The sequence below is a fragment of the Myodes glareolus genome, chromosome 8 (assembly GCF_982192425.1).
Source record: "Myodes glareolus chromosome 8, mMyoGla1.1, whole genome shotgun sequence".
Lineage (NCBI taxonomy): Eukaryota > Metazoa > Chordata > Mammalia > Rodentia > Cricetidae > Myodes > Myodes glareolus.
The window spans coordinates 53,459,294-53,475,839 of record NC_142033.1 but is presented as its reverse complement, the minus strand read 5'-3'; the positions used below and the strand labels follow the sequence as shown (position 1 = coordinate 53,475,839).

Sequence of the window (16,546 nt, the reverse complement as noted above, 5' to 3'; positions counted from 1 at the left end):
TAGGCTGTTCTGTGGGAACACGGCAAATAAAAATCTGAGTAGCGCAAATAACAGGAGCTTCACTTGGGGCTTTAGAGGGAAGCAAAGACCTTATCAGGGCCATTGGTATGATTTATTTAAATGAAGACTCTGTGGGTTCTGGTCATTTGGAGTTGCAGAGTTAAGTGTGATGAACAACAGACCAGACCCACTGAAGTGTAACTTGGCTTTACTGAGACAATTTGAATTGGTTGGCCGGGGCTGAGAACTCAGTTGTGATTAATAAGAGACGGACATCACTGACATGAGATCTTCTGAGGACTGTTTCCTCAGAGACAGGACGCAGAAGCTGTGGTCCACAGGGTCAGAGCTGCACCCCGAGTTGGCAGCTAAGCTTGGCAATGTCTAAGAGTCCCTGTGCAGTACTGGTTTTTGCGACATAAAGGCTGCAGAACTGAAAGGGTCTTGGAGGTCTGGTACTGTGAGGGGTGGGAGAGGCCACTGGTGAAGGTGCAGACTCAGTTGCAGTGGAGACCCCAGGCAGGATATCGGAGATGCCAGGATAGAGACCAAGGACAGTGGCAGGTGTGGAGGGGAACTGGTCAGAGCCTGCAAGACAAGCTGTAGATGAGCTGTAGATGCCAGAGCTGGGGAGGAGGAGCTGCTGAAGTCTCCAGAGTCCAGAGGAGCAGGAGTGAGCCCAGACACTGGACTAGAGTCCAGAAGAGCAGGAGTGATCCCAGACACTGGACACTGAAGTCCTCTAGAGTCCAGAGGAACAGGAGTGAGCCCAGACACTGGACACTAGTTCAGAAGAGCAGGACTCAGTCCCAGACACTGGACGCTGTAGTTTTTCCCCCTTTTTGTTGCTCTTTGGTTTTACTTTGATCTGATTATGATTGTGCTCTAAAATTAGAAAATATGCGATCTATTTTGGATTTTACATGAACCCATAGTTAGTTATGAGACTTTGACCTTTTAAAGTATTTGAATTTAAATTCTTTTAAAGATTTCTTTATTTCTTATGTATACAGTGGTCTGCCTGAATGTGTGCCTGCAAGCACAAGCCAAAAGGGGGCATCATATAGATCTCATTATAGATGGTTGTGAGTCACCATATGGTTGCTGAAAATTGAACTCAGGACCTCTGGAAGAGTATCTAGTGCTCTTAACTGCTGAGGCATCTCTCCAGCCCTTGAACTTAATTTTTTAAAAAAATTCTGTATATGCATGTTTTATCTGCATGTATGTCTATGTACAACTTATGTGCCTGGTACCTATGGAGACCAGAAGAGGGCATTGGATCTCCTGGAACTGGAGTTAGAGACAGTTGGGAGTTGCCATGTGGGTGCTGGGAAGCGAACCTGGGTTTTCTGAGAAAGTAGTGGTGCTCTTGGCCACTGAACCAGCTTTGAAGTTTTGAAAGACTATGGACTTTAAAAGTAATAGATTATTTTATACTGTGATATTCACATGAGAACATGGGGCTAAACAAGAAAAGAAAGGTTATAGTTTAATAGAGATATGTCAAGAGCTATATTTCTATGTCAAGGGATCAATTTTGCTGGATAGTTATTTGTCAACTTGACACAAACTAGGGACATCTGAAAAAAGGGAACCTCAGTTGACAAATGTTTCCATCAGGTACCCTGATAGGCAACTTCATGAGGGCATTTTATTAACTAATGATTAGCATGAAAACCACTCTTGAGTAGGTGAACTTGGGTTGTATAAAAAAACAAGCAGAGTGAGTCACAGAGAAGAAGCCAGCAAGCGGCACTCCTCTGCCAATCTGTTCTAATTCCTGCCTGGAGATTCCTGCCTTTAGCTCCTGCCCGGAACTGCCTTTCCTGATAGACTATAAGCGATCAGTGAAATAAATCATAGCCTCCCCAAGTTGTTTTTTGTCAGTGACTTTTGTTCGTTTGTTTTGCATTGATAGGAAGAAAATTAGGATAAGGAGCAGCCTGAAAGCACCCTTGCTGTAATAACCCAGCAATTTCATGGAGGAAACAAATACCAAAGAACATGGAGGCCTGGTTAATGACAAAAGTATGTTCTGTTCTCTTAAGTTATTCTGGGGAGATTTGACAATTAAAGTAACAATAGGGTACCAGAGGCACACTTTTTTCTGAATGTGTTACATGTGTGGGAATTTACCAAAAAAAAAAAAAAAAGTGAAAGTCAGGTGGTAAGAACAGTCCTATGTACCATTTTAATGAAGAAGGGGGGCTTGTACCTCAAGGAAGGATGACTCATGAGAAGTAACTAGGAAACCTTGGGGTACTGGCGAAAGGAAAAGGTTTTGGAGGGTTTTGCTGCTGCTGTTGTTGTTTGTTTATTTTTGCTGAGAATTAAACCAAGGACCTTGCTCAAGACTGTGACTTAGAGAGATGTCCTTAAACCTTAAATGTGTTGATTTTGATGCGGTTGGCCTATGCAGGCTGAATTGTGAGCTGACTCTTTCTGATCATGTGTGTCCCTCCTCTCCTGGTCCATGAGTGCCCTCTCTTGAGAGAAAACTGCTCAAGAGAAAAATCTGCCTTGCTTTTAGGCAGAGAAATGGAAGGCAGAGATCTCTTCTGCATCTTTTGGTTAAAAATTGTATGCCGAGATAGCATATTTGTGTGACGGATCCTGGTCTGTTTAAGACAAACATGCCCCAGGAGAAGGAAAGTCATACAAAACTCGCCTGGATCCCCACATCCAGAGCCTGCAACCAAATGAACAGAGACTGGTGTGGATCTGCTGAACCACAGCTACCCCACAGGTGCCTGGCTATGTGCCTAGAGAGCTTGCTGCTGTTCATCATCCAGAATTGCTGTAGTAATGGCAGATTCATCATCAGTGAGGTGCCGGCAGTGTGCTTCCTGATTTGCAGTGGCATTACGAGAATCAGAGATATTTAACCAACGTCTCAGATTTCAACTCTCAAAGAATGCAGTTGAGGTCACATTCACACGGAAGGCTGGTTTAACCACGGTTCCTTCACAGCAGAGGAAAACACCTTCCCAGAAGAGGATCGTCAACAGTGTTGACTGAACCTCTGCTAGACGACCACTTTGTGTTTGGTTCAGCTCCCTTGAATGGATTCAGGCTGGTCATGGGTGAAAATGCAGTAGAGTTGCCATGGGTGACCAGAAGACGAGTTGAGTTTCATCATATGAGACAACAGAAACATTTATTTAAGGAACGAGTAAACTAAGGTGTTGCCGATGGTACTTGGTCAGTTAACAAATAGTCACAGCTTGGTGGTGGTGGTGGTGGTGGTGTGTGTGTGTGTGTGTGTGTGTGTGTGTATGCGTGTATGTGTGTGTGTGTATGCGTGTGTGTATGTGTGTGTGTATGCGTGTGTGTATGCGTGTGTGTATGTGTGTATGTGTATGTGTGTATGTGTGTGTGCATGTGTGTGTATGTGTGTGTATGTTGTGTATGTGTATGTGTGTATGTGTGTGTGCATGTGTCTGCATGTGTGTGTATGTGCGTGTGTGCGTGTATGTGTGTATGTGTGTGTGTATGCGTGTGTGTGTATGTGTGTGTGCATGTGTCTGCATGTGTGTGTATGTGTGTGTATACGTGTATATGTGTATGTGTGTGTATGCATGTATGTGTGTATGTATATATGTGTGTGTGTGTGTGTGTGTGTGTGAGACACCTATAGAAAGATATGCACTGAGCCAGATGCAGTACTACAGTGGTGGCTTTGATAAAGGGGAGGGGAAGAAGGTGTTCTCTGTCTCCTTGTGCCCGGGAATGAACTAAAAAGTCTGCTCAGTCCCCAGGGAGCCACAGTTTGGTGAAGCAGCTCGTTTGCTTTGGTGATGCTTTTAGAATGGCAGGTTTAAGAGACAATCCTCTGAAAGCAGCAATAAACTCCCCCGTTCTCATTCAATTCTTAGAGTTTATAGCTTGTCTGGACCACAGAGCCCTAGCGACCACTTCATCTCCACCATTGGTGGTCCTCAGATCTAGAAGTCACTTGAAAGTGTCTGGGTTCCAGTCATGAGCTGAGGTCAAGATATTTTCCCACAGGACATTGTGGTCGCCATGCTGATCCAAGTCTGCCCACAGCTGACACTGACGTGAGACATCATAGGGCCTCCTAAGGCACTGGGTGTCGCCGGAATCCCCGCGTACAGGGTGTGACAAAAAACACCACAAGGGAGGATGGTGTATTTCATCTTCCAGTACAAAGGGACACAGTCTATCACGGAAGGGACGGCACGGCCACAGGAGCTTGAGACAGCTGGTCACATGACGGCTACAAGCAGGAAGCAGAAAGATGATGGATGCAGAAATTCCACTTGTTTGCTCCGAGAATCCCAGCCCACGGGATGTATTGCTCACATTTAGCATGGGTCTTCCCACTTCCGTGGAGTTAATCTAAAAACTCTCTCATAGATATGCACAGCGTTTTGCTCTAGATCGTGTGGTTGACAGTCAGCGTTAGCCACACGCGGTGATGTGGAGAGCAGCGGCTCGGTGAGAGGGAGCAGTCTAGCAGGACTGGCCTCCCACTCCTGGAGGAGAGCAAGCAGCTGCACCTGTAGCATTTGGAAAGGGGAAGGAGGCCACCTTAGTGTCTTTGTACTGCGGGGCTTGAGGACAGCTTGGGGTGGAGAGTGAGGCCAGGAAGTGGCCTGGATACTGGGCTTGGGTTGTGTGATGGGTAAGATGGAGTGGTGTTCTCTGTGTAGGATGACTCAGCCAGCTACTGGGGCTGAAATTCTTCTAAGGCCTTCTGGAATCCCCACAGACATCTCCTAAGTATAGTAAGGGCAATTTTTCTTACACTCATGGCTCTTTGTATTTGCCTGCAAAGCTCAAAATATCAAAATGTCACAGACTGGGTGGCTTGAGCAACAGAAATTTATGGTTCCACGGAGCTGGAGACTCATGAAGGTGACACACGCCACCTCTTTCATCTGTTTCTCTTTGAGGAAGGGACTCATGCATCTTCCGTTCTCCTTTGGAGACATGCAGAGGGCAGCTGTGGACACGGGCTTCACATGCCCAACTCACTTTGAAAACACACTGATTCATTGAGCTGAGAGAGAGAGAAAGAGAGAGAGAGAGAGAGAGAGAGAGAGAGAGAGAGAGAGAGAGAGAGAGATTCTGTTTAATTTCAGAAAGGGGCTATTTGGCAGAATCTACTGGAGCCGTGAAGGATGGGCAGCTGTGCCCAGACCTCAGCCTGCACTGCACTGACTGGCACTGTTTCCATCAATGCTCTCCCAGCAAGGCGTTCTGCCTGGTTGAGTGACTCGGTCACCAGAGGGTGCAACATGAGCCTGACAGTTCTGTAAAATCAATCGGACACATCTTTGTGGAGGGAAGAGAAGGCCCAAACCAGAGCTGTCCTGGCAGACTCAGCTGGTCTCTGTATGTTGCTTCCTGCAAGGGGAATGACCCTTGAGGCTTCTATGCCCCAGATCCACCCTGAAGAACAATCTAACTTTCTCTAAGTGAGTCTCGGAAGCTGTTACTCTGAGAGATGTCAGTAGGGCCACTTTCAGCTTCCTGAGTCATGAAGGGAAAAGCTAACCTTGGGTGGCCACAAGCCCCTAGCTTCCACCGGCAGTTTCCAGAAGGCAAGTTCAGGCCTGTGGAGAGCCTGCCTGCTGCTCTCATGCACGACTGAGTTTCTGGCCCATTGTGACCAACTGGAATACTGCTGGCCTCCTCATCAATAGGAGCTTGAATGTGCGCCCCCCCTACCCCTGCATCTCCCACCATTCCTGCAGTATTTTAGGCATTGTTCCACCCCCAGGCCTGTGGCCAGGTAATGCCCCCCCCCAGACGCTGTCTCCTTCCATCCCCCTTGTCAAAACCCTGCCACCTGCCAAGGCTCAGCTCCAGCCTCATAACAATTTTGCATTTAATAGCCACACTCATTGCTGAATACCTCGAAACATCTGTTGTATTGTCATGGTAGTGAAGTAGAAATGTATTCATGTGACGCTCAGATGCAGATTGGAATATATTTTATCTACCATCAAGTTTTCCTTCCGAGAGTGCACTCCCTGGACATCAATCACGGCAGGTGGCTGCAGAGGTTGGAAACGCTGTTTAGTTCAATGGAATAAACCAGTAGGCTCCTTTGGGAAATGCTTAGTCAAATGCCACAGAATGTGCTACCTTACCTCCCTCCCCTTCCTCGGGAAGTTGCTATCACGCTGGGGCCTGTGGGAGACGGCAGCATCTACTATCAGGCAATGCAGCATCTTGCTCTGGCCTTTGATGCCGCTCACCAATTGGTCCTGCTTCCAGCTTCACTGGTGTTTACAGATTCCTGTGGACACAGCTGCTGCTACAGGGCAGGAAGCCAGCATCTGCATCTTGCCCCCCCATCTCTCCCGGGGCATACACGGATGCCTGGACACATCCAAACTGTGCAGAGGCCAGGGCATCTCAGAGAAGACACACATGGTAGTCTGAATGAGAAAGGGACTCCACAGGCTCATGCATTTAAGGACTTGGTCCCCAGTTGGTGATGCTGTTTGGGAAGGTACCTTTAGAAGCTGGTGGCTTACTGGAGTTAGTATGGTACTTGGGGTAGATTTGGAGAGTTTATAGCCTTGACCCACTTCCAGTTTGTTCTCTGTGCTTCCCGTATATGGATGAGAGGTGACCTTTCAGCTTCCTGCTCATGCTACTTGGACCATGCCCACCCTGCTGTTGTGGGTTCTTACTCTGGAACCCCACACAACAAAGAAGCATCCAGCCCAAAAATAGCCACAGCAACAGTATGATTCATAGACTCAGGTATTGGAACACTGGGTCTCCTGTTGGTGGCGCTGTTTGGTGAGGTGGTGTGGCATTGCTGGAGGAGGTTACATCACTGGGGGGGGGTGAGCCTTGAGAATTCACAGATTCAACCCACTTCCGACTTGCTATGTTTCTAGTGGAGATGTGATCCACACCTACCACTTATGGCCTTACCTTTCTTCCATGATGAACCCTATCCCTCTGGAACCATAAACCAAAATAAACCCTTCCTTCTATAAGCTGCTTGTGGTCATGGTGTTCGATGACAACCACAGAAAAGTAACTAATGAAGACAGGACTGAAAGATGCTCCCATAGCCACATGGCGAGAGTGTGACCCACTGAGCGGTGTAACTGTGATTGTCCGCAGCCTAAGGACTCAGCAGATAGGGAATGGGTGTGTTTGCTCTCAACAGAGGCCCTGAGCAGAGCTGAGCGCCTGCGTGGCTCCTCGCACTTCCTTACAGCACTGGTAACCAACCGTGCACTTTCCTGTGGGCTCGACGCACACAATCTCACTTAAGACTTGTGAGATGCCCAAGAGGTGGATTTTTTCCCATCCTCATTATCTACCACAAGAATGTGAAGCCCAAGGAGGGTTAATCCTAAAAATTACTGAATAAGTTACAGGACCAGAACTATTAGACTCCGAAGTCTGACTCTTTCACCAATGGCTCAGGTAATTTCTGCTCAAATGAGAGCAATACACACAGGAGAAAGAGGGCGAGCTGGAGGCTTAGCCTAGAATCCAAGGAAGGACTCATCAGAGCAGGCGCCCCAGCACGGAGTGTGAGGCTCGGCAAACATCATCCTGGCAGATGTAGGCTGAGGATTCGCTAAGGGAGCTGCCTGCCACCTTCATATCTACAGCTGTCCGTGGCTTCAAGGACAACCCCTTTTGTGTAGGGGGTTGTTTTGTGCATTGAGGACGAGGAGGCTGCTAAGGAGAACCCGTGGGCGTCAGTACTTGGTAGAATGACCACAGTGACAACAAGAAAGAAAAGAAGCCAACTTCCTGGTAGTCAACTGTAGAAAAATAATTTTATTTACTACTGTAAATAAAGTAGTGCAAAGAGTAGTCTGAACCCACAGTAATGCCTTACTGATTTATTTTCTACTGTAGCAGCATACAGTACACAGACACACTCACTCACACACTCACACGCGCACATCCCTATACAGACACCGGCAGGCAGAAGGGGTGGAGATGAAGCTATGAGCTAACAGTTGTTTTTCTGCAGATCCCATTGCTGCCAGTCTCGTCTAATGGTGATTCATGAAGAAGACCACACTTAAATACTAAAGAGTCCCTAGATGTTATTGCGTGGGTTGTGATGGAAACATAAACGATATCCAATAATGTCATCAAATGATTTGGAAGCACTACGACTCTAGAAAAATCCACAGGGAAAAAACATGTAATGTAAACCAATGTACAATGCTATTGCCTTCCCTGTCTGTGCTGTTTTGTTTGCTTCAAGGTGCCTTCTAACTGCTGGGTTTGGGACTCAGAGAGCAATCTGTCAGCCGGGCTTTGGGGAGCAGGAACACAGACACTGAAGCATCATCAGCCTCGGAGAGAAGTTCCTGTCCTCTGGTCAGAGGGGATGAACAAAGACTAAGACTTTTTAAAACGCATCTCCATGGATGGGAATATGGATGTTCTACAAGGCAGGCTGTGGTTCCCAGAACGATGACCAGGAATGAAAGTCCAATGCCTCGGCTCACCTCCCCGCATACCCCTGTTTTCAAGGCGATCCTTGAGTTTGTTTGATACCCATATCCTGCTCTGGGTATGTCCTTGTTTAGAAATAAACAAAAAGACACCAAGTGCAAAACCGGCATCCAGTTCACAAGACCTTTAAGGTATTTATCAGTACAATGCCCTGGCCTTGGCCGTCCCCAGCCAGATACTGAAAGGACCATCTCTCAGCTGGAGAGACATGGAGTGCACAGGTCACCCACAAGGCTCGGGGTGGTTAGCCATCGCGGGTGGGTCGTGGTCGGAGGCATCTGCAGCTGGAGGCACAGCTGGACTTGGGGTAGATGAGGTGGGGTCTGCCACGACCCAGGCTGGTGCTGGAGAGGAGCCACTGGCTGCAGAGACACAATGCAAAGCGAGTTGAAGATTGACAGAGGCACATGCAGGACACCCAGCCCCAGCCAGGACCCAGCAAGCAAGAGGGATACTCCTTGGCTGGTGGCCCCAACTCTCGGTAGACAAGCAACCTTGGATCCGTTATCTAGGTTCTTTGAACTTTGGTGTCCCCTTCTATAAAACACCAGGTTGGAATTGATAGGTAAAGATCTCTGGAGGCTCTTACGGCCCGGGGTTCTAAGTCACAGAGTGTCTGAAAAAATTTCCAGGCAAAATGCTGCTGTAGTCAGTTTCCTGAGCTGTGGCCCTATTTCTGCTCCCCACCTCCCCTCCCCCATCTCCCCCATGATGTCAACATAATACAACCATAAATAATATCAAACAGTCAGAGGAGGGCTGATTTTATTTGCATTCTTATACCATTTGGATGGATGGTGTGTCCTATTCAGCCCAAGTTATTTTATTTAAATAATTGCATGCAATGGTTGGAAAATACAATTGCTGCACTTTTCATTGAAATTATTAGGTTTCAGTATTTTTCAATATATCTCTAGTAGAGAACATAATTACCCCGATTTTAGAGGAACCTATATCAAGTTTATGTGAGTAGTTTTCTTTTTTCTTTAACTTGTATTTTATGTGTATGAGTGCTTTGCCTGCATTTATGTCTTGTCCGACTTGAGTGCCTGGTGCCTACAGTGGCCAGAAGAGGGCACTGGATTCTCTGAAACTGTAACAGATGGTTGTGAGCTGGCAGTGGGGGCTGGGAATTGAATCCAGGTCCTCTGCAAGAGCAACCAGTGTTCGTAAAAGCCGAGCCATCTCTTCAGACCCCATGTCAGTAGCTTTCTGATACAAGTGATTTTGCCTCCCCCAAGGGCTGTGGCACTGTCTGGAGACATTTCCACTTGCCATACCTGCCCAGGGTATGGAACGATGGCATCTTATGAGTAGAAACCAAGGATCACGTTAAGCCTCCTGTAGGATACACGGCAGCCTCGCAGCCATGAGTGATTAGCTCTACATGTCATCTACGCTGGAGCTGGCAAAGCCTGCTTTATGTATTAAAACCTAGACATGCCTCAGGAAAGACTGTGGGCTCTCGAGGCCACCTGCTCTGACCCTTAACAGCTGTGTGAGTGACTTCGGGCAACTTGTCCACATGTTCCCCACTTCAGGAAATGGAGAAAAGGAACGTGGCTGCCTCACGGAATCATTCCAAGGGTTAACTGAGAAAATGCTCTTGAAAAGCTTAGAACGGTGTTTGGCATGCCTAAGTACGTGGGGAGTGTGCTGAGATTTGTTTGTTCCAGGTACATGGCTTAGGAGACTGATGAAAGAGTCGAAGCATTTGTTTTCTGGTTGCTTGCTCTCCTTGGAGGCTCCAGCACAAAACCAACACGAACTTCAAAGCCAGAAAGGCTGCGAGTTGAATAGCAGGGATGTTTACCAGCTGGGCAGTCTCGAGCCAGCTCTGAAGCCCTCTGAGTCTTAGTTTCTTTAGCTGTAAAATGGGGATAGTGGCACCCGGAGCTGGGCGATGAACAATTAGCTGCTCAGTGACCAAAGTCTGTGCAAACGAACTGGTCTACTTGTAAGCAGAGATGTCAACTAAACTCGGTAATACTTCAGTCTCTGCAGAAAGTGGGGTCATTTTTATTTTATTTATTATTTTTGTACTTGTGTGTAGTGTATATATGTAAGCATGTGCACATGCCAGGCACACATGTGGAATCAGAGGACAGGTTGCGGGAGCCCGTTCTCTTCTTCCACCATGTGGGTCCAGGGGCTGAATGCAAGCTTTCAGCACGGGCAGTAAGCACCTTTAGCTGCTGAGTCATCTTGACGGCCCGACGGAGGCATTTTTAAAGGTCGCTCTGAACCATATGTACCACACAAAGATGCCACCCTGCGCTGACAACCCAGCTCTTCAACAGCTCCATGTCTCAACGCGGTCACCCCAAGGGCCGCTGCTGAAAGTTGGGGCATGAGCATCCTAGCAGTTGGTGTTTCTGTCCACAGACAGGATTTTTCTTCCAACACTCACAGGAAATGTGGAAACAAAGACTATGGGAGAGGCCACAGTGTCGTGGGATGGTGGAACATTACTAGGGCTATGAAAGACTTGGAGACGGGTGATCAAGAGATGAGGTTCAGAGACCACCGTGCTACGGTAGAAAGCCAATCTTGGGCGTCTTCTTTAGCTGCCTAAAGAAGTTGGCTACTCCTTGAGCTAGATGCGGGCATGTGGATGTTTCAGTTCTAACATGTTGGAATCCCTGGTTCCTCTGTTTTCTCCCCTGGGAACTGAAGGGGTTACAACAGCTGGTGTCTGGACCTCCATCTGCCATAGGCTCTGCCTTTCTTGTGACCCCAGTGGAAGTTAATACAACACTAAGGCAGGGACTTTTAAGCTTAGGGACCATCTAAGTCACCATGGTAACGAGATAAATCAGCAATTGGTTTTCTGGTTAAAACAAAAAGTGCCAATGTGTAAATGTAGAAGGAATGCTAATTAGCGCCGCCACCACCTGATCCCTTCTGGATGGGGACAATAATGGACACTGGCTGTTTCCACAGCGAATCTGTTATTATCTTTGTGAGGGTTCCCTCCCTTCTGTGGGGGCTGCAGTCACTGTGTTAGCCCCCCCCCCCCCGCCGCCGCACATCTTAATTTTAGAACGGGCCCTCTGTCTCTGCTCACCAGGGAAGTGTGCTGATTTTATTATTGGGCTAGAACCAAGGTAACCAGGAATATCATCGTGCCGCTTAAAAAATAACAGAGTATGTTCCAGAGCCAAGGGGAAGTGATTTGTGGATTGCTCGCTGGCTGGGGAATCATTTCTGTACATTAGTGGGAAAAACCAGGAGCTGGCACACACTGGACCCACGGCCAATGGCGTCACTGCCTGGTTTTGTAGGGGTCTATGATCTAAGAATGGCTTTTACACATTTAAATGGGAGGACAAAAATCAAAACAAGCCTAAGACTTTGTGATATGTGAAAATATTTGACATTCAAATGTGTCCACACAGTTTTATTAGAAGCCCAATGATGTCTGCTTCTGATCTCCAGGGACAGAGAGGAAAAGCCAAAGCCATTATTCTCTAACTCCTTACAGAAAAGTGTGGTGCTGGGGTGTAGCCCAACTGGTAGAGCGCTAGCCTGGCATGCGTGAAGCCCTTGGTTCCAGCCTTAGACACATAAAGTCAATGTAGAGGTGTTGGCCTATAATCCTAGCATTTGGGTGGAGAGGGAGAAGGGGCAGAAGTTCAAGGTCATCCTCTACTAACTTGAGGCTCGCAGGGGCTATGGGAGACGCGGCCTAGAAAACAGAACAGTAAAGAGTGCTGATCCTTGTTATGGTCATTGCATGCATTTGGCTGCCAGTTAATCAAACGTGGGCTTCAGCAAAGAGATGGGAGCGTGCACTGAAATGGGAGGTGACTGGAGAGAATGAGCGGAAGGAGGAGCGCCGAAAACCTCACATTATGTATGACTCAGTCCTCAGGAGCCTGCAGGGCCCAGGACAGGAACAAGATTCCTGTCATCAACACTGGCACTGGTGGGCGCCAAGAAAGGAGACTAGGGGAGATGGGGAAGACACCTTGCTGTGACTTCCCTGCCTCCAAGACTATCCGCTGTCTTCACCAGCGCTCTGCGTGGCATTTCACTGTGCTTTTAGCAGAAACCTCATTAGCTTTCTGGGTAGGGACAGAGGGTAGGGACAGAGGCAGAGCAGACAAAAGTTTAATTAATCTCACTTGGATCATCTTACATTCTGTTAGAAAATAGAAAGAAAGAAAGAAAAAACCTAGAATAACCACCGTCTAAAAGGATGAGTCAGCATGCATGGGCAGTGTAGGGACAGACTGGCAGGGACTCAGGCCACCCTGCTATCCCTGGGAGCGGGAAGCTCTACAGATCTCTTTTATGTTGTGTGTTCTTTAGACGTCAAGTTTAGAGGCACGCTGCAGACGGAGATTTTTTTTTTTTTTTGCTCTGAAATGAACCAGACCAGGTGGGTTTCGGAGTTCAGAGCTGGGGCTTAGGTTAGACTATGTATAATGATGTATCTTGTGGACACAAATAGAAAAAAGAAACTCACTGTTTCATATAGACACCTTATATGTATAGACTGAAAGGTAATTTTACATATGTTTAGTGCCCCTGCATTGTCCTGCAACCTGTCAGGTGGTTAGGGATGGACCCTCTGTGGCTTCATGCTGTGGTTTCAGGGTTTAAGAATTTAGGATTTAGAGTCTTAAGGATTTTGTGTTTTCAAAATTCAAATTTCAGTTTTCAAAGGGGGATTCTTTCTTTGACATGGTACTTCTGTTTTTTTTTTTTCTTTCCATCCTTTTTCTAACTCCCTTCAGGCGGCCAGCCAGGCTCCAGGCTCCTCAGTGTGAAGGATGTCTGCAGCAGGTTCAGGTAAATGTGGCTCTGGACTCACTTTACTCTGGGATATTTTGGGCTTCAAAACAGCTGCTCCATTACGCTAATTATGCTTGGTGCCTTTGGCAGGGAGTGGGAGGAGGTGCTTCTGAGACACACTCAAGCCATGAAATAAAACTCTTTTTGGGGTCTGAGAGCGAGGCTGATCTGTCTGTGGATTGTTCTAGCAAAACGCCTCCTCTTTTCCAGGGAGCAACCTGAAACTGGAAGTCTCCAGGGAAAATGCTAATGGTTCTGGGGTTAGGTGAAGATTCCCAGGCAGGGTGACCCAGAAGCTGCCTAACCGAGAACCAGGAGCATTTAGTAGGAGTTCTGCTCTCAGACCTGTGGCAGCCAAGTTACTCCAGGGACCTTATTACCCTGAAAAGCACTGATCTCTTGAAAGATGTAGTTGCCTGGAGGAAGGCAAGCCAGAAACCTTAAACAGGTTTTCTTGATGGCAGTATTTGTCTCCTGTTTTGTTACTTGTGACAGATTTGCAAACACCTTTGTTTAAATGCTTTTGAAGTGAAAGCCCCACAGCATAGTAAAGACATGCTAAGCTTTGGTTAACTATTACAGAGGCAAATCAGGCTAGTTAAGTGTGATCGCCTCCTTGTGGCAGAATTCTTTAATTGCAGGCAAAATGTCCCAACAGGACATGACTCTGACAACAGCTTAAATACACCATGTCATCTCATTTGGTTCTCTCAGCTACAGAAAGAAGCAGGCAAAGTATTATCTCTTCTATTTTACAGAAGAGCAAATGGAGGCAAAGGCAAGCTTCTCCCTTCCTTGCTCAACACTGTCCCACAAGTAACAGTAGGGCCAGAATCTTAGCAGCTCTTCTCCCCACTGCCGGTGGAACTAACTCCTGTTCTGCACCACAGAACATGGACCACGTGGCAAATTGACTATATATCACAGAACATCATATGAACACGGGAGAAAAATGGGTAGCTGGAGCTGAATGCATAACAGCTATGAACAGCTTGCTGATAGATGATTAAAATTTAAAAACAATTGATTTTTTAAAGATTAAAAACTCTGAAATGAATAAGAACCCCAACTTCTAGTGGCAATCCTCACCCCAGGCTGTTTTGGAGGCCAACAGTTTTCAAACCCAAGCCTTCTCTATTCTCTTGACTATTGACCAGCACCCATGGAGAATTACCATGCTTATTTCACACACTCATCAGCCACAAGGGTCAGTCATCCACACCTCCATTTCCTGTGGTATAAGGGACATGTGGGTGCCAGCAGCTCATCACGGCCAGTGGCAGAAGCACTGGTTTCTAGAAAACACACTCACCCGTGCCCGTCACCTGCCTATCACCTTTTCAGTCACCTGGGTTGGACAATCTTATTTCAAAATGACTGGCATGTTTTCACCTCGTACAAGGACCATGGATACCAGCCAAGGAATGGGAGAGGTGCGTCAGCTCTCAGCATGAGTTCTCACATGGCCGGTGGCACTGCAGCAGGCAGGCACATTCTGGCAGCACGATAGCCCTTCCTTTCCAATGCCACCATTCCCAGTCCAGGCATGTTTTACAGAATGGCAGCGAGGGCGTGACCCAGAGGCTTGCTGCAAATGTCTAATCTAGACTCACTACCTCAGAATCTTCAAGGCCTATGAACCCTGCATGATTCGTAAGGCCAGTAACACTAAGAAGCAGTGGGCTCGAATTCACATATGGAAACATTATTTTGTAACAAGTTGTTTTCTTTTAATTATCCTTTATAGTGCTTTTAAAGCAAATATGCACGTGGGCAGGTTAATTACGAATTTTATTTTAAGATACTCAAACCTATTAGGAAATATTCCTACTGTAAAGGGGCAATTAGTTTAAGATAGTCTGTAACATTTTTAAAGTACTGAGGTTTTGAAAGCTCGTCTGGAATTCTGCATTCTACATCCCTTTTGGTCTCGTTTCCTTAGCTGAACAGGCTACTTCACCTCTCTGGCCTCCGTTTCCTCATCTGTAACATGCCACATGTAGAATTACGTTCTTTTTTAAAGCTCTTATCCCAACACAGTCTTCTGGGTTGCCAAGAAAAAAGGGGAGACACACTAGAAAAAGCGAATGAAACCATTTTTGAAAAGTGAGGGGAAACAGGTGACAGAATGACCCAAGAAGAGACAGGAAGGGGGAAATCTATGAGACCTAGGAAAGGGCAATAGGGACAGGGGGACAAGAATGCAGAAGGACTGATAATGAAGACGGGAAGACAAGAAGCAGCCAGTGTCTAATAAAGGAGTTCCCACCCACCCATGAACTTTCATGGCTACCAGCAGGCATCAAGCCATCAAGTCCGTTTCCAGCAACCCTAACAGAACTGCATTCATAGCAGCCGTAACAGTGTTTCCACAGAACCGCATTCTGAGCAGCCGTAACAGTGTTTCCACAGAGTAAAAATGACAAAGATAATTTGAAATGGAAAACATTGACAAGATGCAAAATAAGTGTGCTCTACCTGGCAACATATTCAGGGATGAGACAGACGGTGCCCCAGGGAGATTTATGCAGGGGCAGAGGACCGGGGCCGCCAGCCTGGCAGGGCTGTGGAGGGCAGCTCGCACCTCCTTCGGTAAATTAGAGGAAGACGTCCCTGCATTTGCCTGCGAGAGGGAGGCTCAGCCACTCCTTTCACTTTTCATCATGTGCTGCACAAATAATAGGCATGCAAACACTCAGATGCCAGCCTGTGCCTAATTTACCCATTGTAAATGTCTCTATGAGTCTTTATGAGTTATTCCCTCCTCTGGTTGCCATTCAACATGATGGAAATCTGTCACTTTCCACCAAGAGACACATGCAGGTTTGAGCTTCTGTTAAATATGAGATATTAACATGAATGGTAGGACTTGGGCCATCCTTTACCCTGGGAAGACAAATAAAACAGCTAATGTTCACTGAGAGGGTTTTATCCACCACTCAGGTTTGATGGCTCTCAGTTAACTACAGTTGCCATTAGGGAAAGTATCCTATATGCATTTTAAACTGTCCCCCACATTTTACAGCCCTTGAAAGCTATGAGAGACTCTCTTTCCATTGATGAGAAACTGGGAGATCAGAAAGGTTGAGTAATTCACACCAAGTCACACAGATTCTGAATCTGCAGTCAGTCTAAGTCCATACATAAGTAATGAGAATCTCATTACTTTAGCCTCTTCCTTATGCTAGCGTGAAAAAATGACCATGTCTGGAAAGAACCAAAGTGGACTCTCCGTGTCTACCTGGCTAGCTAGGTACACTTACGC

General features: G+C 46.8%; 1 protein-coding gene across 1 annotated transcript in view; it reads right to left on the bottom strand.

Moving 5' to 3' along the window:
• Positions 1-7,768: 7,768 nt before the first annotated feature.
• Positions 7,769-16,546, bottom strand: part of Sel1l3 (SEL1L family member 3) — a 112,024-nt gene continuing 103,246 nt past the window's right edge. The window contains exon 24 of the mRNA XM_087909038.1: positions 7,769-8,843. Within this exon, the coding sequence (XP_087765164.1) occupies positions 8,704-8,843 (140 nt within the window). The 3' untranslated portion in view covers positions 7,769-8,703. The remainder of the gene's footprint in view (positions 8,844-16,546) is intronic.